General features: G+C 44.7%; 1 protein-coding gene across 4 annotated transcripts in view; it reads left to right on the top strand.

Annotated features, from left to right (window-relative positions):
* The window catches only part of NRK (Nik related kinase), a 109,373-nt gene that overhangs the window by 36,800 nt on the left and 46,911 nt on the right, over positions 1 to 25,662 (top strand). For 3 of the 4 annotated variants that reach the window (XM_075435253.1, XM_075435252.1, XM_075435249.1), the window contains exons 4-14: positions 7,057 to 7,182; positions 7,947 to 8,057; positions 9,898 to 9,988; positions 12,076 to 12,206; positions 15,097 to 15,151; positions 17,344 to 17,422; positions 18,124 to 18,299; positions 20,111 to 20,183; positions 20,597 to 20,792; positions 21,778 to 21,942; positions 22,712 to 22,873. In XM_075435253.1, coding sequence (XP_075291368.1) covers positions 7,057 to 7,182; positions 7,947 to 8,057; positions 9,898 to 9,988; positions 12,076 to 12,206; positions 15,097 to 15,151; positions 17,344 to 17,422; positions 18,124 to 18,299; positions 20,111 to 20,183; positions 20,597 to 20,792; positions 21,778 to 21,942; positions 22,712 to 22,873 — 1,365 coding nt within the window. The remainder of the gene's footprint in view (positions 1 to 7,056; positions 7,183 to 7,946; positions 8,058 to 9,897; positions 9,989 to 12,075; positions 12,207 to 15,096; positions 15,152 to 17,343; positions 17,423 to 18,123; positions 18,300 to 20,110; positions 20,184 to 20,596; positions 20,793 to 21,777; positions 21,943 to 22,711; positions 22,874 to 25,662) is intronic. The other variant, XM_075435251.1, reaches the window with a different exon arrangement.

Below are 25,662 nucleotides of genomic sequence, written 5' to 3'. Positions count from 1 at the left end.
CAGCCAGCAAGCAGCAACATGTTAGAAATGCAAATGTTGCACTTTTTAATTGTTATTTGAGAGGAGGAGACAGCTTAACTGGCACTGTCCCTGCTCACATTTATAGAATGGTGTCAGTGCTGGAGCAGGGTGTCGAAGAAGTTGCTAAGTATTGATTTTTGTTTCTCCTTGGAAGAGTGCAGCCAGCAGCAAAGCAGCTTGTCTCCTTGAGACCAGGTTAGCCTGAGCCCTGGAAGGGTTGGGGAGACTCCCTACTTTCCTGCTGGAGTTTGCTGGAAGGCTGTGGTTCGGTAGGATGCACCTAGTCTCACCGAAGAGCAGCTCCCTGTTCTGTCACCTATGCCAGTGTAGGTACGGAGTACAAAACTCCGAGATCAAGTTAGAGGCCTCTTGCGATATTGTGGAAGGGTTATCGCCTGAAATAAAAACCAGGGCCAAGTCCTCTGGGCCAAGTCTGCCAGTGGTACGTCTACACGTGGTGCTTAGGGCAAGCACAAGCAAGTCTTGCCTGCATTTTCATATGTCTTGTGATTGTCTAGGAAGACAGCAGAACAAGTTGGTGTCTGCGTGGGCCTTGTCACGTAGAGCATGTCCAGGACAGTTCTCTTTGGTGGTGGTGCAGGAATCCAGCCCTGAGGAGCAAGTGGTCTGAATTGCACATTGGTTTTTGGAGCTTAGATGCTACTGTAATGCTTGTGGTTGCTACCTTGTAAAATACGCGTGCGTAGTTGAATTGCCAGTTTTGCCCTTCTCTGTGCACAGAGGAGGGTGCTTTTTTTTAAATGAGTGCTACATTAGATTGGTGGGATTTTTGCTTTTAGCTCTATAGGTACAGATATCATCAGCTGCTTTGGCTTTAAAAACTGGCAGTCGCCTAACATGAGGCTGCTGGATTTTGGAAGGGCAAGGAGGTAGGGTTTGGGTTGCAGACAGATTCCTGAGATCAGAGCACCTCTGTGCTTTGACAGAGGAGCTGACAGGACAGACCCTCAGGTGTGACCCGGAGCTTCTGTGTGGACTGCTTTCGTGCTTTGCTGGGTCAGTCAACAGCACGTGAGGGCTGGCCAGAGATGTCACTTAGGGGCCGTCCTGCTAACACCAGTGACAGTCACTTCCTTGATGAAACAGTTGAATCAAAAACTGCGGGAAGGGAACCTTGGAAAGATTTCCTTCCCTTTGCTATACATAACACTGTCTCCTTTGTGTGTAAGCAACAAACTGTAGCATCCAGTAATACCTGCTTGCTTGGAAACAAAACTTAAATGGAGGACAACCTTGTGGTCCAGCTTCAGGAATTTACGTTGATAGACTTGCATGATTCTGGGAACAAAACCTAGCTGTTTAGGTCTGATTTGCTGCTTTCTTGCAGGCTAGAGAGCCTAGGGTAGGGTACCTGTCCCGTTGCTTGAGGGGCAATGGTAGCAGATCGTGCTGTTTTCACATTGAGTCACTTAATGCGAAAGCAGTTGTGATGGTTTCAGCTGTGAGCGTGTTGGTGCAGCCACCTGGAGGGGTTTTCCCTGGTGCTTCCCCCACTAAACTCTGAACAAATCCTGTTCAGCTGGACTCGAGTGTTTCTGCTTCCTGACCTTGGTGCAGGGTGAGTGCCAGGCTTTCTGCAGCTATTTCCACTTTCTTAATGCAGAGTTGGCTGTGTTCCCACTGCGAGAGCGCAGGGTGCCAGACCTGGATGCAGTCCTCCGCTTTATCACTGGTTTCCTCCAGTCCCTCTGCGGTGCCTCTGCGAGGTGTCGGGAGACCAGTGCAGGAGTGATTGGGGCGGTTGCTGCCAGCAGCTGCTGGTTCCTCTGCAGCTGTCTGCTCTGCCCTGGGTTGTCCTCTCCTCAGCCACCACATCTCACAGCTCGGTGTGTTACGGTAAACCCCGATGCTTTCAGCGCAGCGGGCTGTGGACGGCTGCGTGCAGCGGCAGGGTGGGGTTGGCAGCTGTGGTCCCGAGCCTTTCAGACACCTCGGTGCAAATTCCCAGCACGCTCAGGGTGAGCCACGGGGCTGCAAGAAATGGGGTTGCGGCTGGCCTGCTGAGCTGGTCTGCCTGGCCAGGGACTGGGCTACTGGTCTCTTGTAGCGTGGAGCAGGTGGGGTTGTTAAAGTCAATGCACTCTTGCTCTGCAGTTGCACTGGGTAGGAACATGGGTGCAGCTGAGGCTGATGCTGTGCCCGTCCAGAACATCTCAGAAGCTCAGTTCTCCTGTAAAATAACAGTAGCTTTTCTCTGCTTCATAGCATTTGGTTACTGAAGCCTCTCACAGCAATAGTGGGTCCTAACTGTAATGCAAAAATCCTTTCAATCTCCAGAATTTTTGTGTCATAAATTCATAGCCAGTCAAGGATTCAGTATTTCTCTTGCATTGTTAGTCTGCTCAGGTTTAAGTTATTTTCTGATCTTTTGGTCTCGAAAAGCTAGCTTGAGGCATTAAATAAAGTCTTTAAAATATTGAAATCCTCGTCTCCAATGTCCTGCCTATAAATTGCACCTGAGAGCAACATCTCACATGGAGTTTGCCTTGTGAGAAATGGAAGCTGTCAGAGTAAGTCTGCCAGAGTGAGACAGGAGGCTCCTAGCCCCTGTGGCCATTTTCATTTTGGGTGGTTATTTGATGTGATTAGTGCTGCACAGGGAACAGTTTTCTTAGGGAGTGAAAATTTCAGGAAGATTAAAAAAATCAAATCAAGACAAATGCAGTCTTTTTCCCTTCACCCCTCTCAGAAAAAAAAAGTGGAGAAGAGCTGGGTGCCTGGATTGGCCTTGTGGTTTGTGTACCTGCTTAGAGGACGCCCCAGTTCAAGCCTCCAGTAGATCTGTCCCATTCAAAGTAAGGCAACGCCAGTGGCTGAGTTTGACAGAGCCTCATGCCTGCGTGAGTTGGTGGTGGTTTGTTCACTAACCTGCTTTGTAACAGGTCATAGCAATAGTGCTGTCTGACTTGGGAGAGGGTAGGATGTCTCGTATCGCAGGGGTTGGAGCTGCTTCCTTGTTACTTGGATATTCTGCAATGGGTTTCTTTCTGCCAGCATCATGTTTTCATCACTAGAAAATCCAGCCTAAGAAGTCTTTCAGCTAACATTTCATCATAACTAGTACATTTCTGCCAAAAGATTCTGTTCCACCAAATCTATGTTGCTTTTTTTTTTTTTCCTGGCAAGAAATCTTTTCATAAGAAATTCCCTGACCCAGCTCCAGCTGAGATTGTTCAGCTCTGAGATCTGGGGCACACCAAGACCTGCGCAAATCTGCCCTTTGTTATCGTGAGCTGCAGCCCCGGGCTGGTTTCTGAAGAGCGACAGCAGGATGCTGTGGCGATTGCGGGATCCTCTGGACATCTGTCAGGAAGTGCTGCCGTGGCTGGTTACGGGGGGAGCGCTTTGAAATGGTTGGAGGGGAGCTGATGGCAACGTGCGCTCGTGTGCCTCCCCACGCAGGCTCTGCTTCCTGTTATCGGCCGGTGCCAAGCAAGCCGAGCGCTTGCAAAGAGCTTGGATTCTTGCTGCTTTTCTCTTCAGCTGTCGGTGCAGGTGATCAAAGAGCTCTTCTGCAGCTGGCCGTTCTCTCTCTGTCCTTGCTTTCAGTCTTTCCAGACAGCAAAACAACATTTCAATGAGAAACTTGTCATTAGAACTGCCCCCGTAATAAGGGGTCTCTTGTTGGAGCATTTATCAGCTGATGATCTTCTTTCCAGTTGAGGTCAGAGGTGTGTGCTTTCTAGTTCTTTGCTTCCTAATGTCATTGCAGATAGGCCCACGTCTTCAAAAATAGCCTTTGATCATGAGCTTGTCATCTTTGTGCATGCAGCCATCTGTGCCCAGAAACGCACTGGTTTGTGAAAGCAAACAGCTTTTTACACCTGCAGATCTGTGAGCAGCATGATTTATGAGCAGGTTTCTAGACCCCTGGGAGATGTGGCTGATGGTAACACAGACAGAGGGGTGGTGGAAAGTGGAAATCCTGAGCATCTGCATGCACCGAAAAGTTGAAGGTGGTGTTGTTGCCAGTCACCGTGCTTGAAGGGTGATGTAGCACTGAGACTTGGCAAGGCCAGGTTCAGTTCCTGGCTGGGCCTCAGAGATGGCCCACGGAACAGAATAGCTCACATTTAGCCTTCTGCCTTGGTTTCTTCATGTGAAACGGGGTGATTTTCCACAGCTCACTCAAGCACTGGGAAGAGAGAGTACTTTTTGTCTGTGAAAAGCCTACCTGTTGTCCTGTGTAGCCTTTACCTTACGAACTGACTTATATTTGAAGTCACATCTCTGTCTGAAGGATGCAAGAGGGTCTCTACTCAGCAATGGTGGGGCTCAGCAGGGAAGCCCACTGTCCGATCTAAGCAGTGTCCTCCCAGGGCACTCATCCTATTCCTGAGCAGCGTACAGTGGTGTGCGAGCACAGGGAACTGCCTCTACGGGCAAGGATGGGTGAGGGAAGAAGAGGCAGGTGCAGGGAGGGAGCAGGTTCCAGCCTTCTGGGTAAACAGATGAGGGCACGAGATAAAGCAGGAATTGGCGCATCTTGCTGGTCATGGAGCATTACACGTGTGCAGCTACTCTTTGCTCTTGCCAGTGGGTGTGGAAGAGCCTACCTGGTGCCTTCCTGGTGTTCCAGCTGTGTTCACTAACAGACATATGTTTATCTTTGTTTCAAAAACATAGAGGTGAGATTGCAGAGGAGTAGAAAGTCCTCAGATAAGAGCTGTGCCAGCACGGTTCCAACATCCAGTAAATTAATTGGGTGAAGGAAGAAGAGCTGAAGAAGAGGCAGCAGCTCTGAGGAAGTGGTTGAGATCTGCCGGCTCCCCGAGGGGAACCTTGTGAAAGCCGCAGGCTGGTGCTGAGGGCATAGCAGGGAAACTTTTCAGTCGGGCTCCACCAGTGCAAAGTTCATGCAGATGGGCAGAGTTAGAAAAACCCCAAAACCTGAAGATCTGAAGAGATCTTAAGTAATTTGGGGAACACCTTTACCAAAGATTAACGTTGCCTCTCCACATGTTTGGTTGCCCTAGCAGGAGGAGTGGGCAGGATGCAGGGGGAAGAGAGGAGTCCTCGCTATTTGTCCTGCTTTCTGCCCTTCCCTAAAGATCCGTTACTCATGTCAGTGACAGATCTGGGAAGGGTCTTTATTCTCTGCCTCCTTTTCCTCACCTGCCTGTTTCCACCCTTTCACGGGCAGTGTGTGGAGTCCCAAAGGGTGCAGAGCCTTGTTTCCCCTCCCAGAATGCAGCAGCAGCAGCTCTCATCTCCCTGTGATTGTGCCCTGGCCACATGCAGAGAGAAATGGGACCTTGCTCCTGGAGGATCTCCTGCCTGCGGTCTGGGAGTCAGCTCTGATTTCTCTCGGAGACTCCAGATGCTGCACCGGGCTCCTCCTCACCCTCATTAATAAAGTCATGCAACATCCAGGGCTGTATCAAGCCAAGGGTTAAGGGTTCTTCTTTCTCCTTGATTGCAAACAAAAGACAAATGAAGTATCTAGTGTAAAGTGCACAGCTGGAGAGCCTGTGTTCAACAAAGGGGCTGCTCTGAAACCTGAAATAACTCATTTTGCTTGAAGTGGAGTTAGTCTGCATTTCCCATTTCCTAAAGCTTAAGACATTTAGGCTTTGGTCTGGTAACATGTCTCCTGTGGTTTGATGTTAGTGGGGAGAACCTCCTGGTCCCTTCTGTTGGGAATGATTTTTGTGTGGTCAGGTTTAAGACGCATCAGATGCGTATGCTTCAGGGAATTTGGCTTCAGCCTGTCAGGCTTTAATGCTTTGCTACAGGTAGAAAAGACAATGCAGCTGGTTTTGTAAGTGGCCTGTTGTGGTGGTTAACGGAATGCTTCGATGGCAAAGCTACTGGAAAATAGTGGAAAACTGCAGAAAAATGTCCTGTGGGGCTGAGCTGTTCTCGCTGCTGCTTTTTTTTCCCTTCAGCTAGCAAGCGCTGACTGGGATGTTTTGCAGCAAGGTAAATTAATTTTCAGCTGTGTCATCCTCCTTTTAACTGATACAGGGATACCTTCTAGCACCCCTCATTTCCTACTAAAGCAAATGAGACAGCAAAATCTACATGCGTTTCACTGGGCATTGTGCACCAGTTCTCGTGGTGGCAGCTTCGCAAACAGGCTAGCTCTGACAGGGCCTCTGCAGCTCAGGCAGACCTCTCTGAAAAAGGGCATCGCCTTCTAATATCATAAAACTTGAGTTTCCATTAGTTGTCTTACTGTGCACGGTGCTGTACTGGGCAGAAGAGGACGTCCGCCCTGAAGAGGCTGAAACAAAGCCAGTGGGAAAACAGAGCTGGTTAGCACCTGGAAGGAGATGTCTAGGGGTGTGCTAGCCCCCAGTGACTTAACTGGTGGCATGGTGTTGGGAGGAGGGGGAAAACTTCCCGGCCCCGGGGGGGTGGCCTCACAACTGGAAGGCAGGAGCAGATCCTAACCCTGCGCTGGCTCTGGAGTTTGGTTTGTGGCCAGTTGCCTCATTCTTGGCTTTGATTTTCTCTCAGCAAGACCCTCCACAGGACCGGGAAGACAAATGGGCTGATGTGTGCGCTAAGTGCTTTTCCAAGGATTTAAGTAATGGAGTGTTAGGAATAGTTTTATTTTTGTTTGAATCTGGTGAATTTCTCCAAGACTAAATTACTGCATACAGAAACTACAAATGGGGAAGTAGTAGGTCCTCTCTGAGCCCCCTGAGGAGGCAATGGGCGATGGTTAGACCCACATTGGGACATTTTTGATTCTTTAGGTCAGGCCGTAGAAACTCAGTGTTTTAGGCCGATGAAACAGGGTGGTTGAGTTGTCAGCTTAAGAGCCTGTCCTTCAGCTGCAGTCTCACAACCACAGGATAACTCAGGTTGGAGGGAGCCTCAGGAGGTCTCTGGTCCAACTCCTGCTCAAAGCAGGGTCAGCCGTGGGATCAAACCAGGTTGCTCAGGGCTGGTTCCAGCTGGGCGTTGAAAGCCTCCAAAGAAAGAGATTGCCCCACAGCTCTGGGCAGCCCTGGAGCTCGGTGATCTCTGGTCGCCAAAGGAGCCTTCTGCTCTCTTTTGCTACAGAATGAAGAGGAGGAAATCAAGCTGGAGATAAATATGTTAAAAAAGTACTCCCATCACCGGAATATTGCTACATATTATGGCGCGTTTGTAAAGAAAAGTCCTGCAGGCCAAGATGATCAGCTCTGGGTAAGTGTTTAGTGCCACTCCTGTTCGTCAGATTTACAGCTTCTTTCTTTAGTGTGCCAGTGTGCTCGGCTTGGACTCTGTCTCAGTGAAACTCTGAAGTCCTTGTTCTGAAGAACAACATAGAAAAGGGAAAAATTGCTCCTCCCTACACGTCTTCCATCCCCTATGATTTTCTTTGAGAATGGGCATAAAGATACTTGTGACTTGTGCTGTCATTCTGATTTGTTTTTCGAGCTTTTTTTTTCCAAATTAAACATTTCTGTAATTTTTTTTTTCCTAAGTAAAGTAAAAGACAGCTTGTTCTCCTCCTCTCCTTTTTCTTGTTGTTTTCCTCTCCTTTTTTCAGTTGGAAAATAAAAAAAGGGAACAGAGGAATTGGCAACAAAGCAAAGAAAAATGAATCCTCCCGGTTTTTTGGCTGCAAGATTTTTGAAGCTCTGCAGCAAAATGAGAAATCTTAAATTTTGAAAAAATCCTATATTTTTCAGTGCTTTTAGGTCTGGTTTTTCTGATGTTTTTGTAGTTTCTAAAAAAAAAAAAAAGCACCTATTGCAAGTTACAGGAGAGGAGCGCTACTGAGGTTTTTTATTTATTCAGCAATGTGTGTGATTCAGGAAATGAGATTTTATGTCTCTTGGCATCCGGGAAGGTCGCGTGTAGTTTGCCACACCTTGACTGTGGTGGAGTGGGTGTCTGCACGTGGTGTCTCTGCTGGCACCCTCTCCGTGCTGCGGTAAAGGTGTATTGCATTTGTTGTCTTGCAGTTGGTGATGGAGTACTGTGGTGCGGGCTCTGTCACTGACCTGGTAAAGAAGACAAAAGGGAACTGTTTCAAGGAAGACTGGATTGCATACATCTGCAGAGAGGTTCTCAGGGTGAGTCATGCTGATGGAGCTCTGTTGCTCATTTGCAACAAGAAGGCCTTTCCAAGCCTTTGGTCGCTAACACAGGTCACTAAGAACCATTGTTTCTTAAAGGCCTTGATTCATGGGGCTCATGGGTTCAGAATCCATGTGTTCAGATCCATGGGGTCCTTGAGTTCAGAAGAGCCCAAAGAGCCAGCATAATGGCTGCTTGACATCCCATATTATTGCAGTTAATCCCATTTTCTATATGAAGAACAGAAAATTCCCGTTTCCTATGGCAAATAGCCATCTTCTGAAAGTCCAGATTCTGGGCACCTAGAAAAGTAAAGATATTTTCTGTTTTCAGTAAGTCTGTCCTCCACATCAGGAGATCTTACTGCTCATTGCTTCAGCTGTTCATGCTGTGTAAGAGCTTTCTGTTCATAATTCCTTTACCTGCACACACTCAGGGGCCTCTTTTCCGCACTATTGGAAGCGATGTTAACTAAACAGCATTCCAAAATCTTGAAGGTGGCCCTGCTGGGGCAATATGCCCCAAGACAATTCTTAGGGCTGTATTTCATTCTATGCAGGCTTAGGGGATTTTTTCCCCTGGAAAGTACAGAGGATAAAACAAATCCCAAGTGTAATCTAATGAACTAGCCTGGGGAAAAAAATATATGTTGGAATCTGTCATTCTAAACTCAAAACCCATTACAGAATTACTGATCCGTCTTCCTTGTAATGGAGTTTTACTTCTATTCTAAATAATGGTAAGATAAATGTGTATTCTGGGAGCTGGAATTCGAATGGCATGCCAAAGTAATGCTTGAATAGGGGTAAATCTTTGCTTCTGGAGCAGAGGAGTTGAGAAGCATGCTCAATAGAGAACACTGGCCATCTTACAAGGATTTGGCATTAGACTGCAGATTATAACAACTATAGCTGGAGAGCATGAGGAGAGCTCTTCTCCAAAAAAAAAAAAGAAAATCCTAATGGTCTGGTCAGGTTGCTCTTCATTTGCGTGGCATTAATATCTGTATTAAAGCAATCGATGTTAAAACATTTAGTTTATGCTCATGCAACTGAAAAACATAACTGCATGCTGGTGTAAAATGAGATTGGATATAATCATGCTTGTTTCAGAACAGAAGGACCCAATTGCATTTGGATTGACAACATTTCTTCCCAGAAAATTTAGCAGCTGGGTGGAAGCTCTGTTTAAAGTCATTAATATTAGCGAGGCTAAGCATTTGGAGTGAAGCATCCCCTGGCTTACTATAATGTGTTATATTGGTGTGTTCCTTTATATATATGCTAGTTTAACCATGGACAATTTTGGAACTAAGGAGAATACAGAATATTGCAAATATTAGCTGAATGAAAACAATATTTGCTGCATTCAAAGAGAGGTCTGACATGGTATTTTGAACTTTCTGTGGTCCATTTACCATTGCACATGGTTTTGCTGAATGAAGAATTTAAGCCACTGTGGCCCGCTAGCTGTTGTCTGGTCCTTGTACAGAGCATTCTGCGTTGCGCTTTACCTCTTTTATTTGCTTTTAACACATAGTATGAGGAGGCATCCCTTGATTCTGAGACAGAAGTTTAAAATATCGCTACCTTGTTCTCTTGACACTTGACTTCAGAGATACTCCACTACTGTTTGGCCTGTGGGTAAAGAAGACAATCGAACTTGCGGTTGCTGTCCTCTCTCCTCCCTGGAACTGGGGTCTTCATGTTGCTAATAACATCTAAAGGATTCTCCCTATGAATAAAGTCTGAGAAGGGTAAAAGTGTAAAGGCAGGAATGCCACTGTCATGATGATGATAGGAAGAAAGAATAAGGAAAGTCTGGTTTTCTTTTTAGGGCTTGGCACATCTTCATGCTCACCATGTCATCCATCGAGATATTAAAGGACAGAATGTTCTTCTCACAGAAAATGCAGAAGTAAAACTGGGTAAGTTTCCTTAAATGCATACTAGCAACCTGTTCATAGAAATTGAAGATTTCCATCTTGTCTCAGAAAGAACCTTCAGTAACCTAAGAGCAACAAATATGTCAAGCAGCATTAATGCTTGTATTTATAAGGTGTCTGTCATGTAGAAATGACTGAAAATGTGATGTGTTCTGCAAGGATGTCACTTGCAGCCTGTGTGCAATACAGCTACTGCTGGGCAGTCAAACACAGAACCTGTCTCGTAAGTCACAGCACCATCAGGCCTTCACTGCAGATCCTGGTGTGCAAAGACTTCCAAAATAACAATGTTGGGGGAATAAAGTAAGCTAATCCATTTCTCTAAGGGAAGTGGTCTTAGAGATTTTCATAAATCTGACAGTAGGTGAAATTACTCGTGTAAGGGCTGCCACTGAAGAATAGCTCTTACTAATCGCCATCTCTCAAAAATGTCAGAGAGCTTACTTGTTTCCTTTTCTAGCTGTGACGACAGGTCAGTGCTGACAACTTCTGACTTCCTAAAACTGAACTCAAGTACAAATCTCTCTTGAGGAGGGGTTGTCTTTCATGTTTTGGGAAGACATCACGGAGAACTCATGGCAATGATTTCAAGGAGCAGTCTCAAGGAGAGCACTTCTTTTATTTGGGATTATCTTTATGCTCCCTCTCTCTTTAATTGAAAAAATTTGCTGTAGAGTTGGAGAACAAAAATAATAAACATGGCCTGTGGATGTGTGGCTGAGGCAAATACCGAGATTTAAAGTACTTATTTTTATGGTTTAACCTTGTGGCAAAATCTTAGCTTCACTGAAGTCAAAGGGATTTTAGCCATTGTATTAAATGAAGGCAGGATTTTGCTTATAGTCTCTAAAAGATACGTACTAGTTTTCAACTGTTCCCATAAAACTGGCAAGGTGGGGCTTTGTGTGTGTGTACGGTCTTGTATAGTTACTAGTCCCGCCGTTCTTCACATGGATGGCAAGAAAGTTAACCCTTTCTGACTCTGGGTAGAGATGAAACAGATTTACTAAGTACAACAATTTAAAAAAAAAAAGTTGTTTCCGGAGAGAGCTGGCTCGTGTGCCTTAAAGAAGCTAGAAACCCAAGAGGTCCTCGGTCCAGTTCCGTTGCACTTCAGTCTAAGTGTGCACACTTCCCATCAGAAGCACAGAGCACATGATGATCCCAAAGGTCAGGTCCGACTTACTGTTGGAGAAGGCTTGCTGAACAGGCACATTAAATTCTAGTAGTACAAATGATTGAGGTTTGCAGATGGTCTGCAGTGAGATAACGTAAGTGAGAAAATCTGCTCCTTGATGGTAACCATAGGGCTGACTCCTTTCAGTCCTTTCTTTTCCCTGTTATTTTGTCTTCTCTGTGAATAGCACACAAGTGCTATGCCCAGTGGATCCAATTAGTGTATCTTAGAGATCTGTTCAAAGAAAAATACAATGACATAATTATTGGTTATATGGGCCTTTCTTCATATCAGAGCAAAACCATTTTGCTATACAATCCTGAACACAGTAACACCCTTTTCAGCACAAAGAGCTCCACATGATTCTCTCATTATAAAGAGCCTAAGATCAGAATAAACTAGTATACTCTCCAGCTTGTTCTAAGATAGTGTGAGACTGTAGGGAAGCAGTTGTTCCAAACACCTCAAAATGAAGTGATATGATGGTTCTTTCCAGCTTTCACAAATGGCTCTATTAGACACATCAAAATTTGCCTTGTGCATAGAAACTATTTTTCCTTTCAGGTACTCATTAAAAGGTCTCAACTCCTACTCAATATAGTGTTTCGATTAAGCGTAAATTATTCTGTGATGTCTTCCTAGAGCAATTCCTGTCTGCTGTACCCTGTCTGGCAGATTTAGAGTGCTGGTTATTTGATCCTTCTGTCAAAAAGAAAAAAAAAAAAAGCAGGTAAAATTCAACTATTAGAGAAGATGTGCTGGAGGAGCTCAGATTTGATATGCATTGTAGCCCAAAGGTTTGATATTCTGAACAGTATGGCAGTAACCAAGCAAACAGTCTGCCACGTGGATACAACTCTATTAATTTCGTTACCTCTGCTTGGCTTTTCAGTGGATTTTGGTGTAAGTGCTCAACTGGATAGAACTATTGGGAGAAGAAACACATTTATTGGGACACCCTATTGGATGGCACCTGAGGTCATTGCTTGCGAGGAGAACCCAGATTCTACGTATGATTACAGAGTATGTGTTACAACTCTACATAATGTAGCAAAACATGCAGGTGATTGCTGAAATCCTGCTGAAGTACGGCATTTGAAAAGTTCAAACTTCCCTTCTTTTAAACCACAATAATATTATAACTGTAGAAATAGAAGTATTTGTAATATGTGGGTGGTGGCTCTTTTTAAGAGTGGAGTTTAATTATGAACACTTTTTTGTGAGTTTTAGTACATTCAATACACTTTCATGAACTTCTGTGCAAAAAAAATACTTATATGTGGAGGTTGCAGGACAGGATAGAAAAGAAAGGAAGAAGTAAATTTGGAAGGAGTACTTCAAGTAGTGTAATACTAATATGGCAAGTTACTGGTCTCCTCTGTGCTGGAGCTGTTTTACTCTGTACTCAGCTGCAAATCTTGAGTTAATTGGCAATAAGTAGTATCACTTCACTCATGCATGAGCATGTGACTGCAGCAGGTTTCCCATCCTGGAACGCTATCTGGTCATTCGCAGGGTGGCTGAGGTGAGAAGGCACACAATTTCTTGTATTTCAGTTGGTGTCCATTGTCTCTTGTCCTGTCACTGGACACCACTTGGAAGTCTGGTCTGGTTGTCTTTGCTCCCCTCCCATCAGGAATTTGTATGCGTGTATGAGATTCCCCTCAGCCTTCCCTTCTCCAGGCTGAACAGTTCCATCTCTCTCAGCCCAGAGGCTCCCCGCTCCAATCCCTTAAACATCTTTGTGGCCCTTTCCTGCACCCAGTCCAATATGTCCATGACCTTCTTGCACTGGGGAGCCCGAGAACAGCTATCAAGCACTTTTTTCCTGGTTCTCCTCCCACTCTTATAATAAGATGATGCTGTTCCAAAGAGACTTGCAAAGCTTATTCTTTGTCCTCTGGCCTGTTTCCAGCAGTGCTGTCATTTGACTGTCTACGCTTACCCTGCAGGATGTTCTCCAGGGATGGCTTTCTAAGCAACCATATTCTGAGTGACCCTCTGGTCGCTCTCTTGGTTCAGGTGCTTTCTTGGTTGCCAGTTTGCACCTCTCATTCTGATTGTGGCTTCAGAACACTTTAATAGAAGAACCTGTTATTACTTCCATTTTCTACTGATGAAGAGGCTGTGATTCTCCCCTGTTGAGACAAGACTCTGAGACTGCTTCACTGGCAGAGTGAGGTCACGTTGTGTGAGTGTCCGTCATGACCAAAGAATGTTCTTGGATTTTATTTTTCAGACCGTGTAAATCTTCTACTGAAACCTCAAGAAATTAATCTCTTGTCTTCATTCCCTCTCCCCAGTTGATTTCCTTTTCAGAATGTGTACTTTTCAGAAGATATAAGCATTAGGAACATGCCCCCCTAATTCTTGAGGTTTCTTTGCCTTCAGTAATAATCACAGTTCATCTGCATGTATTTATATCTGCTTCTGAATAGCTTCTGCAGATGGTAGTTTAAAACTCATCAGCGGAGGGTTTTGGAAGCACTTCTGCAGACAATGCTATGACTCGGAAGGTGGCATGGGGCCAGGCTTTTCTACACAAATTTGTAGCTAATATGATGAGCAAAGTAGCAGGAAGCCACTCTGTAACTTCTTGCTATTACAGCTCTGATTAAAAAGCAAACAAACAACAATTATTACAAATGAGTAAAAATAAATACACATAAATATGTATATATAGACAATGACCTTTATAAACACTGCTGTCATCCTCCCTTTCACCTGTCTGCCTCTCATGGTTTGAGACTCCAAACCAAAATTCTTTGTAGCCTGGTAGTTTCTCCCATTGTCCCCAAAACTTGTGGTACTACCCCTAGAAGACTTTTCTAATTTTCAGTCATTTACTTAATAATAAGTCAGGATCTGGAGTCTATTAAACTCCCACCAGTTTTGTTGTCAAATCCCTCCACAAACTATGGAGAGAACTGGTTTTCAGCTGGCATAAAGCAGTTCAGAGCAGCTGGACTGAGAAGGCTGTGTTGATAAAGTCAAGTTTAGTCAGAGTGCCAAGCTGGGCGAGAGCTGCTATTCATGCGATGATATATCGCTTCTAATCTTTGAAAGTTCGTTTTCTGTCACTCCCTTTTTGAAAAATCGTTTCAGAGAAGTCCTGCAAGTAGGTTCAGTCATGTGCCTCTCATTTGGCTACGTTTAGCCAGAAAAAATAGTAAAATAATGCGCGTGATTAATCAAGTGGAAACCCGTGAAGTTTTTACAGTCTCTGGTAGCGTTTCCGGATTACCTTCTGTGATCAAAACCCAGCCCTAAGCATCCAGATAAGCTGATAAAGGAAACTCCGCTCCAAGTTAACTGAGCTGAACATATACTGCGGCGTAAATCTGACTGCATGATTGTGCTCTCCTTTCGTGTGCCCAAAAACGTGTGACTGGAGACTTTGTAGACAGAAAAAGTCAGACCCCAAGGCCTGAGTATAATTTCTGTTCCATCAGTGTAGAAACTCAGCAATGACTGCTCTGAAATAAGCATTAAGACCAAGATTTTTTTTGGCCAGGTGCAGGGGGGCAAGGCACTGCTGTGTCTCACTGCCTCATGAAAACAGTTTAAAAGATTTAAGCCATATTTAAACAGTGCCTGCTATATTCTGGCTCGTGTTTTTTGAGTGCAGAAGGTCTGCGTTTTGGGACTGGCTGCTTAAATGATGAGTCAGCTGTTCAGAGTTGCCTGGGAAGTGGGAAGCTTCTGGCTATTAGCACACTTCCTAAAAGCTCAGCAGGGAATGGGAGGGAGCAGAATGCTTGTCACTCCGACTAAAATGACCAGATCCAGGAGAAACCTAGGGAAACTGTAAAAATAAACAAAAAAAATAAAACCATAAAACCAAAAGAAAACAAACAAGCAAAAAAAGCTTGAATGCTGCAACTTGCAATGTGCAATGTTTCTTTTCCTGCAGAGTGACCTATGGTCTCTGGGAATCACTGCTATTGAAATGGCCGAAGGAGCTCCTCGTAAGTGACTTGGTGTAAAGCTGGGGCTGTCTGTGCTTTGGGAACATGTTCTGTGTTTAAATGACTCATGCTTGGCTGATGCACATATGTACAAAATTCTGGTTCTGGCTGTATCTTTCAAAATAACCTATGACTTTTTCTCATTTGGGCTTTTCTGCTTTCCTCTTTCTTTTAGACCCGTGAAGTCTATATTTTGATTCCTTGCTTTCATTAACTAGGGAAACAAAGTTTTTCTTAGAGCTCTTGTTAGCACCACTTTGTTGATCACTGCCTGTGGGTACAGCTAAGCAGAAGTGAATGACACATTAGCAGAAAGAATTGACAAGAGTGGCTGTGGGTTTAGGTGACTTTAAAAAAAAAAAATGGGGGAAGTTAGGCGTAAAGGTTATATTTTCACTCTGGGACTGACTTGATTCTAACAGGTTTTGGGATGAATACTGTGTTTGCTCGCGCGATGGCTTTGGTCTGTGATCACATTCTCAACCTGGCAGCAGACTGCCATAGTTTTACAGCCTGCCCTCGCCTGCCTGCTCCCCCGGTTAGCCTCTCGCAGCCGTTGAGCAGAGATCAGCGGCGGCAGCGTGGATGCAAAGACCTTGTGTGTTTTTGTTTCTGCAGAGGACTGGTTGCTTTCCCCCAGCGCCCGTGAAGCAGATGTGATGTGATGGGGTATCCGGTCACTGCTGAGAGCACAGGAGATGAAATAAATTATACTCTGGCCTGAGCTTGAGAGCACGTAGGCTGTGTTTTTAAAAAACACACTTGGCTGTTCTCCCGTCAGACTTGGTTTTTAGCAGGGCTCAGGAGCCAGCTGGAGTTCAGGAGCACTTTCAGACACTGTGCTTCAGCCTAGCTGGAGCTTAGTCCTGAGACAGGAGTCCATGGGGAGTTTTCTTTGAGAAAGACTTTGTAGCTTCGCATGCTGATTTCTCATGCCACTTACATTTGATGTTTTCACTGGTTTTGGCAGGGAGAGGCTGTGGATTAGGTTCTATTGCATTGTGTTTTGTTTACTGTAGTACAACAGTGTCTGGGACCCATAGCTGTAAACCAGACTTCTTCTGCCCCCTTCCCCACTATATCACGTGCTGTTGAAAGTACAAAGGAAAAAGTCAAAAACAGAACCTAGAAGTGAGAAACGATGGCAGGTGGATACAGGCAGAGGAATTAGCAGAAGGCAGTGAAGGCTTTACCGGACCACAGTTTTCTCACTTTTACTAGTTCTGTAACGCTGTAAGTCCATTCCTGTTAAGAGAATCACTGCTGAACCTCTGTATATCCTAAGAAATCTGTTCCTATCAGTTGTCATTCAGTAGCTCTGTTTTGTGAAGGAAGACCTCTGACCCTCGATATTTCTCCATGACAGATGGAGCACACTCATAATTCCATAGAAAATGCCAGGGATAGATGAGATATGACAGCATTTACTTTCTGCAGAGTTCTTTGTAGCTTCAACTTTCCACGACAGCAACACTAAAGAGAAGTACGTTGTGCTGGAGAGAAACCAGCGTCTGAATGCATGAGCAGGGTCTGTTGCAGATTGTCTAATAATGGTGCTCGCACTCCCGAGACACGGAATAGATGGAATGTGTGCTTCAGCGTTACGCTCTGTGCCAGTGCGGTTTATGAGCTCTCCGCTTCGCGTCAGGTTTTCTTCATCCTGCATTTCGTCTTATACCATGAACAATGTAGCTAAGGGTTTGGCTAAAAAATAGCTTATTGTTTATCTGAACTGTAAGCCAGTAATAAATAATAAATAATAAACTAGATAAGTATTTCAATCCCCACTTCAACTTCTATTTGTGTGAAAACACCATTTGGTGTATCAGAAAGGTGAGCTTTTTTCATGTCCTTCTGAAGCCTTATATGTAAAAAATATGAAGAAATTTGTCCTTGTTCCTGCCATGCAGCCTTTCTTTCAAATCTCTCTTAGCGGGTAATAACAGCATACTGTTGGGGAAGATTTCTGTGTACTCAGAGACTTTATTTCTTGGCTGTAGGCTGAATTTGATTGACTAACGGTGCGGTTCTGCGACGGGTGCTGTGCTGCTGGAAGTGGGAGTGTTTGTGAAGGGCTGCTCCTCTCTGTTGGGAGAGCCGGGCTCCTGCTCCGGCTGGGTCAGCGTGGTCAGGCTGTGGGAGGGACACAGGGGGGACATGTGCCCTTCAATAGCTTGTGGTTTCCTTCGCAGCCCTGTGTGACATGCACCCCATGAGAGCGCTCTTCCTCATCCCACGGAACCCTCCCCCGAAGCTGAAATCCAGAAAATGGTAAAGAGATGTGTAAAAACTGTATGTTTGCTGCATTTGGCTTAGGAGGATTTTGAACCCTCTTGTCCAGAGACAATGATCCCGTTAAATCCTACAGTGATCTGCGATGTCTTTCCTGGGCTGTTTCTGGTACTGGATCTAAGCCACAGGTGCAGATGGAGTTTATCTTTGGGAAGCAACATCTTTTGTTTGAACTCTGCCTAAACCGCAGCAGTCGTTGCAGTTGCTAAAGTTTGGCGTGGGTGGCTGAAATCACAGTATCAGCAAGGCTTAGATGGGCTGCTTGGGGTCAGTGCTTTGTCAGAAGACTGCTTGGCCGTTGTGGGGCTGATGGCAGTCACTGTGGCCTATGGAGAATTGGTTTGTCTCTTCAGTGAAGTGCATCAAGAAAATCTTCACTGTATGAAAAGCGTAAGGCGTTTTTGAAAGAGTTGCGTTGGCCAGATTCTGGCTTTGTTGATCCAGATGTAAAGTCAGGGTAACTCCACTGAGAGGGCAGTCGGGGTGGAGTTGCCGATCCTTCGCCTTCAGCGCTGCGCTGGTCTCAGCAGGCACACTGGTGGCAAAACTCAAATTGACTCATGCGGTTCCAGTGCGAAAGGAAACCTTGCAGAGTTCGTGCTTTCCATAACTCAGAGGTAGTGTTTGGCACACAAGTTGAAAAGGCTTACTGTTTTCCTCCACTTTTCTATCTTTTTCAGGTCAAAGAAATTCTTAAACTTTGTTGAAAGCTGCCTTGTAAAAAATTACTTGCATCGTCCATCCACTGAAACCTTGCTTAAGCATTCTTTCATCCGAGACATGCAGAATGAACGGCAAGTGCGCATCATGCTGAAAGACCACCTGGACAGGACCAGGAAGAAAAAAGGAGAAAAGGGTAACGTGGCAAAAACAAAATAAAAGACATTGCAGAGTCTAGGTCCTCTTCCAGTTTTGGCAGCAGAGTACATGGCAGATGCAACTGAAATACTAGAACCAGGAAAACGGTGAGAAAGTGTTGTCCTTAATAGCAGTGGGGCCATTCTGAAGGTCTGTTTGCCAAAGCCCAGGTTCTTAACAATGTAAAAGTGTTAAAGTCTTTGGAGCCTGACTGACCCTGATTCACTGAGAGCAACCCTAATGCTAACATGAGCGAAGAATCTGAGTAAAGTCTAGGTCCCTACTTTCTCGAGTATCTAAGTAGTACTCAGCGAGTGTTTCCTAGTCTCTTAGTTCGTATGTCTGTCCCCGATCCGTTTAATTTACCTGTTGCATCTCCGTATGATTTCAATTTGTGAGTTCTTTGGGGGCAGAAGCACTCTTTAAGCGTCTTGCAGTGGAGTGCACAAAAGAGACCTTGAGAAGGCCTCCAAGCTCCAGCAGAACACAAATGCTTTTAACAAATCATCCACATCACAGGGTGGCTGAAGAAAAAGAGGGAATCGGAGTTTGTTCCAAATGCTAGCTTTACTCCTCAGAGCAAAACCTGGAGGAAGCAGTGCTGGAGTGGCGGTGATACTTGTGTGAATGCCTGTGCGCAGCAGGCTAAGGGGCTGTGCAAAGTGGAGAGCAAGCCGTAGCCTGCTGACCACCGCTTTTCCCTGCCCTCTCTCCATTCTTCCTCTTCTGTATGTTTTATGCTGGCAGGGGCGCTGTGAAAATCAGCGACTACAAGGGCAAACTCGAAAAGCACTACACAGCTGGAAAGTGACTTATAAACTCCAAGTGTTGATTTGACAACAGGAATATTTGTACTTTAAAATGAAATTGCTGTTGCAAGGTAGATTTACTGACTCCAATAGTAGTTGCAAATTCTGCCACCTCTTTCGTCTATGAATCTCAAAGCATATTTGAATGGAAAGAGAGCCAGGTAGAGTTTCTCACAAATGCCCTTGGGGAGGAGGGGAAGGGGTTTGTGGAGGTGTGATGATAACAGTCACTTCTTGATAGATATATTTTGACCTGAAAAGTGCTGGTTTTAATCAAACCTCCCCTGAAAGGGAGAACAGTGTGAAATTGCCAGACTATACACTTCAAAATAGTGACTTAATTTTTTTTTTTTTTAAGTCCCACTTTAGCATGCTATATAGCCAGCAATGAGAGTAGGACTGCTTTGAAATTATCCCTTAAAAGCTGCCTTCATTTTAGTCTTGAAGAGAACTTTATCAGTCTGTGTCAGCTTCTTCTGAACTGCTGTGCTAAAACTAGCATTAATTTATTATCTCCGTTTCTTTATTTTAATTATTCACTTTAATACAAAAGGAAACCTGGATTTACTGAAGGCCTCAGCTTAGCCTTACAGCCAGTATACAATGGCAGAGACGGGCAGTACAAGTCTTTCATGTCCCATCTAAATTTCTTTCTGAAGAGCCCCTCTGCTGGTGGTGGTACGGAGGTTGGATTTCTCTATGGGTTTAACCTAATTTGTTTCAGATGATGGAAATAGGTTAGTTTTGCAAAGCCAATACAGTCAGTCAGGGAGAAAGGTGGGAGTGTGTAAAGGGGCTGCCCTGAAACTGTATCTGAACTAGATTTTGAATTATGTACGTGGATATCTTGCCTCCCCTCAGCCTCCCAGTGCAACGTGTGGCTTTTAAATTCCTGCTGAGCTACATGTAGTTCAGGTTGAGTGCTCAGAAAGAAAGTTCAAGATCATATCTTAAATAACAGCATCCTCCACTGGGGTTTGTTTATTGTTCTCTTTTTTAGAAGAAACGGACTATGATTACAGTGGAAGTGAGGAGGAAGATGATGAGCTGAATGAAGATGAAGGAGAACCAAGGTTAATTTTATTACTGGAATAGAAAATTTGACTGCCCAAGCTGTTCTCATTGAAGGCAGCCCTCCTCAGCCGGAATGGCTTTCTTAACTTGCTGTGAATCCCTTATCTCCTGTATCCCCTCTGGTAGCCTTAGCCGCTTTGTAGCTATCAAACATAATTGCTGAGTAGAAGATGTCTATAATAAGCTGCTTCTTAGTTCCCCTGCAATAGGGAGGAAACTCTCAAATGAAGGACCCAATAATCAGCTTCAGGCTATTTTGTAGCACAGTAAGTGCGGATGCATAGTCAACATGCAGGAGATTTATCGGAACATCTTAATTTGCTAACACAGGACAACAAGCAATTCCCAATGCACCTTGTATTCTCTCTTTAATGTTATGTTTAGTCATGTAGAAATCTCCCCTTTCTTTCAGTTCCATAGTTAATCTCCCGGGGGAGTCAACTCTCCGTCGTGAATTTCTGAGGCTGCAGCAGGAGAACAAAAACCGCTCTGACCCTCACCGCCAGCATCAGCAGCTGAAGGACCAGGAGAAGTACAAGAAGCAGCTGCTGACAGAGCGGCAGAAACGGATCGACCAGCAGAAGGAGCAGAGGAGGAGGCTGGAGGATGTAGGGACTGGCTTGTATTGTTGTTCCACGTCTCATCACAAATGAAAAATGTGCCTGTATAGTGTAGGCTTTGAAAGGCAAGAAGGCTGTGTTAAACTGTGAGCACAACCTGGCTTGTAGTCTTTAGCCTTGGGAGAACTGTGTCACTTTTGAACACAAAGATTTTAAATGATTTTAAATGGCCTCTGTCCTTTTCCTGCTGACACCTGCCCTGCACTTGGGGAGCAGAGGAGGAATGTCTGGACGGGTTGGACGGGGCTCTGAGCAGGCTGGTCTAGTTGAAGATGTCCCTGCTCACTGCAGTGGGGTTGGGCTAGATCACCTCTAAAGGTCCTTTCCAACCCAAAGTGGTTCTGTGATTCTAAGGGCATTTTGCTGGGGTGGGTTTGGCAGTGGAAGCCCAGGCAGAGGGGATAGCAGATTCCGTTTTCTTTCTCGTGAGCGTTGCCCAGTTTGGAGTCTGTCTGATCCCGAGTCCTGGTCCTGCTTCTGTTTAAGGTGTTACAAGATGGCTGCTGTCTTTTCAGCTGTCGGACACACTATGGTGTTGGAGGCATTGCTAAATCACCAACGTGCCTCTTCTCATGAGTATCTGATGAAATTCAAGCATTGTGCAAACACTCTGGCGCTGGCATTTGTGAAGCACAGTGCTGCTCCAGCAAGACAGGGGGACTCTGGAAAAACCCTTCCTTCTCAAAAGGACGAGAAGACGTTTGTCATTAGATTAGCTTCCAGCCATCACAAAGATCTTGCACGCCTGCTTAAATGAATGGCAAATCTGCCCTCAGCTGCCAAAAGGGCAAAGGTTTGGCAGTCGTGGTGGTGGCAGCTTGTGGCTGTCCACTCCCGCTGCACAGGCTATGGGGCATCCCCTGTTAGTGGCTGATGCATAGCAGAAAATGAAATAATGAACACTGGCATAAGTAACTGATGGGTGCAAAAGTAAAATAAAATAAGCAATGTTATTCCCCTGGGTGTCTTCCAGCATCAGAGGCGAGAGCAGGAGCTACGAAGGCAGCAGGAGTGTGAGCAGAGGTGGGCAGAGGCTAAGGCCGTTCAGAGGAAAGAGGAAGGGTGTAAAGAAGACATAAGAACTGTGGAAGATGAACGGTGCATTGTAGATGGACAGAGGAAATCGGATAAGAAGCAGGTATGAAAACAGTGTTTACTGACAGTGATTCACAGCTCCCTGTTCCTGTAGCTGATGTCTTTCTCAGTTCCCTGAGGGTGTTCCCAGTCTCTGAGTCACAGACCAGAGAGGGACTTTTATAATGTATTGACTGCCTCTTGTTCTCAGATGCAGCCTTCTTTCGAGTTAACTTATGTGTTACTGAGTCATCCTCCTTTGCTACAGCAATGACACTGCCTCTTGCACTTCTGTTCTTGCTTCCTGTTTCTCTGTGCTGAAATGGTCTTCAGTCACTTCACTCTGATTTAAAATATCTTTACCCTGAAAGCTTCCAGCATCAGCTCAACCTAAGCTTAAATCTCCAGTCTCCAGTTTCTGTTTGGGTTGTAACCAGGACCATTTCCTTTTCACAAATAAAACCTCTGCTCCATTTAATTTTCGTGCTGAAGTCTCATTGTCAAGTCTGGCACCTTGGCCACAATGTTTTTTGAATGTTTCAGCAGCAAATTTGATTTGTAGTCTAACAGAAGCATGGAGGGTTTGATTAAACACTCTGGTTTTAGGAAAAGTAAAAAGGAAAAATATGGTTTTATGACATGCTGCCTCAAAAGCTAAACGCAGAGTGCTTTGGGTCACTTCATGCTTCCTGTTGCTTGGCGCTCTGGCTTTTCTGTCAGCCCTGCTGGAATTGTGCTCGCTTTGTTCTTTAAAAAGCCAGTATTTCCAGCGGTCACCTTGGTTGTCCCCCAAGGCATTGTTCTCTCTGAGGTTCATCGCTCTTTGCTTTCAGAAGGTGGAAGATGTGCAGCACAACAGGAAGGTGCATCGAACTCTTCCCAAAGATCAGACACAGCTGCTGTCTCTCCAGCATGACCACAAGCAGAAGAAGAAGGAGCCTTCCAAGAGTTCAATTTCAGCAGTGCATCCTCCATCAGGCAGCACAAGCAAAGAGGTACCATCTCGGCCAGTGTAGCATTTTGGTGCTTTGCAGTTTATGATACTGTGGTAATGCTGAAGCAGAGAACAGACTGATCTTTAAATCTAAACCTGGAGCTTGACCTGTGTCTTCCTACACACTTATGCTACAGTAAAGCCTTTGGTTTGCATTCATGTGGAGGATAAAGGACAGGAAAGGTTGCTCTATCACTTCTTCAAGTTTAGAGAAGGGTTTAACTGGTGAATGGCGAAGTAAGGTCCTTCTGGTCAACCAGGTGTCATTCCCTTGTCCGCCAAAGATGCATGAACTAAGGTGGTATCATCTGAGGTTTAACAGATGTCTTTGCCTGCTTTTAGGATTCACAAAACAGACCCAGACGCAGAACAGCGTCATGCCTCCCAAGCACAGATCTCTGTGCTCCAGTGTCAGACTGTGATGCCTTTTCTCGTTCTTCGTCTCCCAGGATTTTAGGTCGAGAAGATTTGGTGGATCAGGGGTAGCCACATATAGTCCTTGATTAACAGTTGTAATCCATTTCACTCTTTCGCTAACTCTGACAGTATTTCTGCCCGCTAGCTTGTTCTGTTTACTGTTGCCATGTTGTCAAAAGCTATAGGTCCATTTCACATATGTTATCTCGTCATTCCTAGCACAGTTATTTTTTGTTTTGATATAATCCCAACTTGTGAGCCCAGTTGTACAGCTGGCGCGATTTTCTTGTGTTAATGAAGTGTGGGTCGATGTCAAAAATCTAGGTGCCTCCTCGGGTGGCTGTGTCTAAGCAGAATAGTAGATGTGATGGTCTCCGCATTCATGGCAAGGCATCTTCCCAAAATACCCAGGCAAAGGCATGAGGAGAGCTCATGCACATGTATGCAGGAGGAATGCAGAGCGCTGCTTCTTCACTTCTTGCTGCAGTTTTTAAGCAAGTGCCCTTGTTGTGTGTGTGCGTGTGTGTGTGCATGCTGCAACTGGTTCCTGTAGCTGAAATTTTCTAGATTGATAAACAGTTAAATGAAACTGCTGGGATTGTTGAAATGATGAATCTTAATAACTCAATAGAGTCTGAAAACAGCTAAGCAGCAATATGAAATCAGGAAAACAAAAGATATTAAACTCCTTATTAGAGTAGCAGTTTGTGAAAACAAGAGAATAATTCTGCTTGAAGTACAACTTAACTGTCTAAAAACCAAATGCCCTAGATCCAAAGGCTTTATTGCGCTGACTGATTAAACAAATCATTACTGAAATTTGAATTAACTCCTCTTGAAATCAGTATTTGTTTGATGGTGGAGGCCTGGGTCTTATTCCACCTGGGTAATAAATTAGGTGTGGACAGAGAAATAAGCTGCTTTTGCTAAATACACAACATCAAAGTCAATAGATATGCTTTGCTTTTGCTAGGCTTTTGGTGGGTGGGGAGAAAATGCAACTCAGATGAGTTAATTTAACTTTCTTTTCTACTTCATTGTAGTTAGAAGTCAAAAGAACAGCAAAATGTCAGCTTAAATACTCATCTCTGGTTTTCGCATGTGTTTTGTAAATGACCCCTTTGTAGTAGAATGAAACGTATTATGGAATTTGGTGTGCAGTCACTGTTAACTTTTAATTTAGTGGTGAAATAAAATATCACTAATTGCAGGTAAAGTGCTGCCTGTCTTTTAGGTTCGCAGCATGAGGCTCTTGTCGTTATGGCTACCATAATATACTCTAGTTTTAAGGACAAATTATTTTACAGTATTGCTTACATAATCTTAGAACTTCTTGGAAATCAGAGATCCTTCCACTAAAATCATAATTAGTGGTACAGGGTTGCATTTTTTGGTTGAAGTTTGAGACTTCGTAATTATGTCAGCAGTCATAATTGTCCACAATTAAATAAAATGCTTTACAGTTTTGACTGTTTTTAACAGTGGCAACTCAGTGAATTTGTTCTTGTTGATATTGATCTTTCCCAGTTTGTTAGAATCATCAAATGGTTTGAGTTGGAAGGGACCTTAAAGACCAGCTAGTTCCAACCCCCTTCCACCAGACCAGGTTGCTCAGAGCCCCGTCCAACCTGGCCTTGAACCCTGCCAGGGAGGGGGCAGCCACAGCTTCTCTGGGCAACCTGTGCCAGTGCCTCATCACCCTCAGAGTAAAGAATTTCTTTCTTCTGTCTAATGTAAATCTCCCCTCTTTTTAGTTTAAAGCCATGACGCCTTAGCCAAAGTGATGCTAGTTTCTCTGCTGGGAGAGATTTACACGGGGACAGAGATAGCCTACTCAAGAGCGAGTTTGTTTGCCTACTTGTTAGGGCTCAGTGGCATTTGCAGGGCCAATTATTGGTAAACAAAAACTCTGCAGAATTATTGTTGCATTGAGGCATTAAAAACAAAGAAAAAAACATCTCTGAAGCCCTCCAAAGCCTCAAGTTTAATGTTTGGGACCACAGGACACTTTTTTGGGAGCTCCCTGTCTTTGCCATCACACTCATCGTGTCGCAGGCCGGTCAGGGCGCATTTCCCTGGTGTGTGCAGATGTGAGCTCACTCTGGGCCATATCTAGTCCCACCAGCACCAGACGTAATGAGCTGAGAGGCAAGGAATCCTAGCTCGGGCTTGACTATGTACTAGTTCAGTGCTTGGATAGGGGCTGGCGTCAGTTCTGGGAGTCCAAAGTGTCGGCTGCACGAGTTTGCATCTGGATCATAATATATTGCATGCAGGGAGCCTCTGGGCACAGAGGTGGAAGGTAAATGATCATCTCTAGCTTAGTGAAACCACTCTAATTTTTAAATTTTCTTTCTTGCTTCTGGTAAAATT

Source organism: Opisthocomus hoazin, chromosome 14 (assembly GCF_030867145.1).
Source record: "Opisthocomus hoazin isolate bOpiHoa1 chromosome 14, bOpiHoa1.hap1, whole genome shotgun sequence".
Classification (NCBI taxonomy): domain Eukaryota; kingdom Metazoa; phylum Chordata; class Aves; order Opisthocomiformes; family Opisthocomidae; genus Opisthocomus; species Opisthocomus hoazin.
This window is presented reverse-complemented; position numbering and strand designations above follow the sequence as displayed.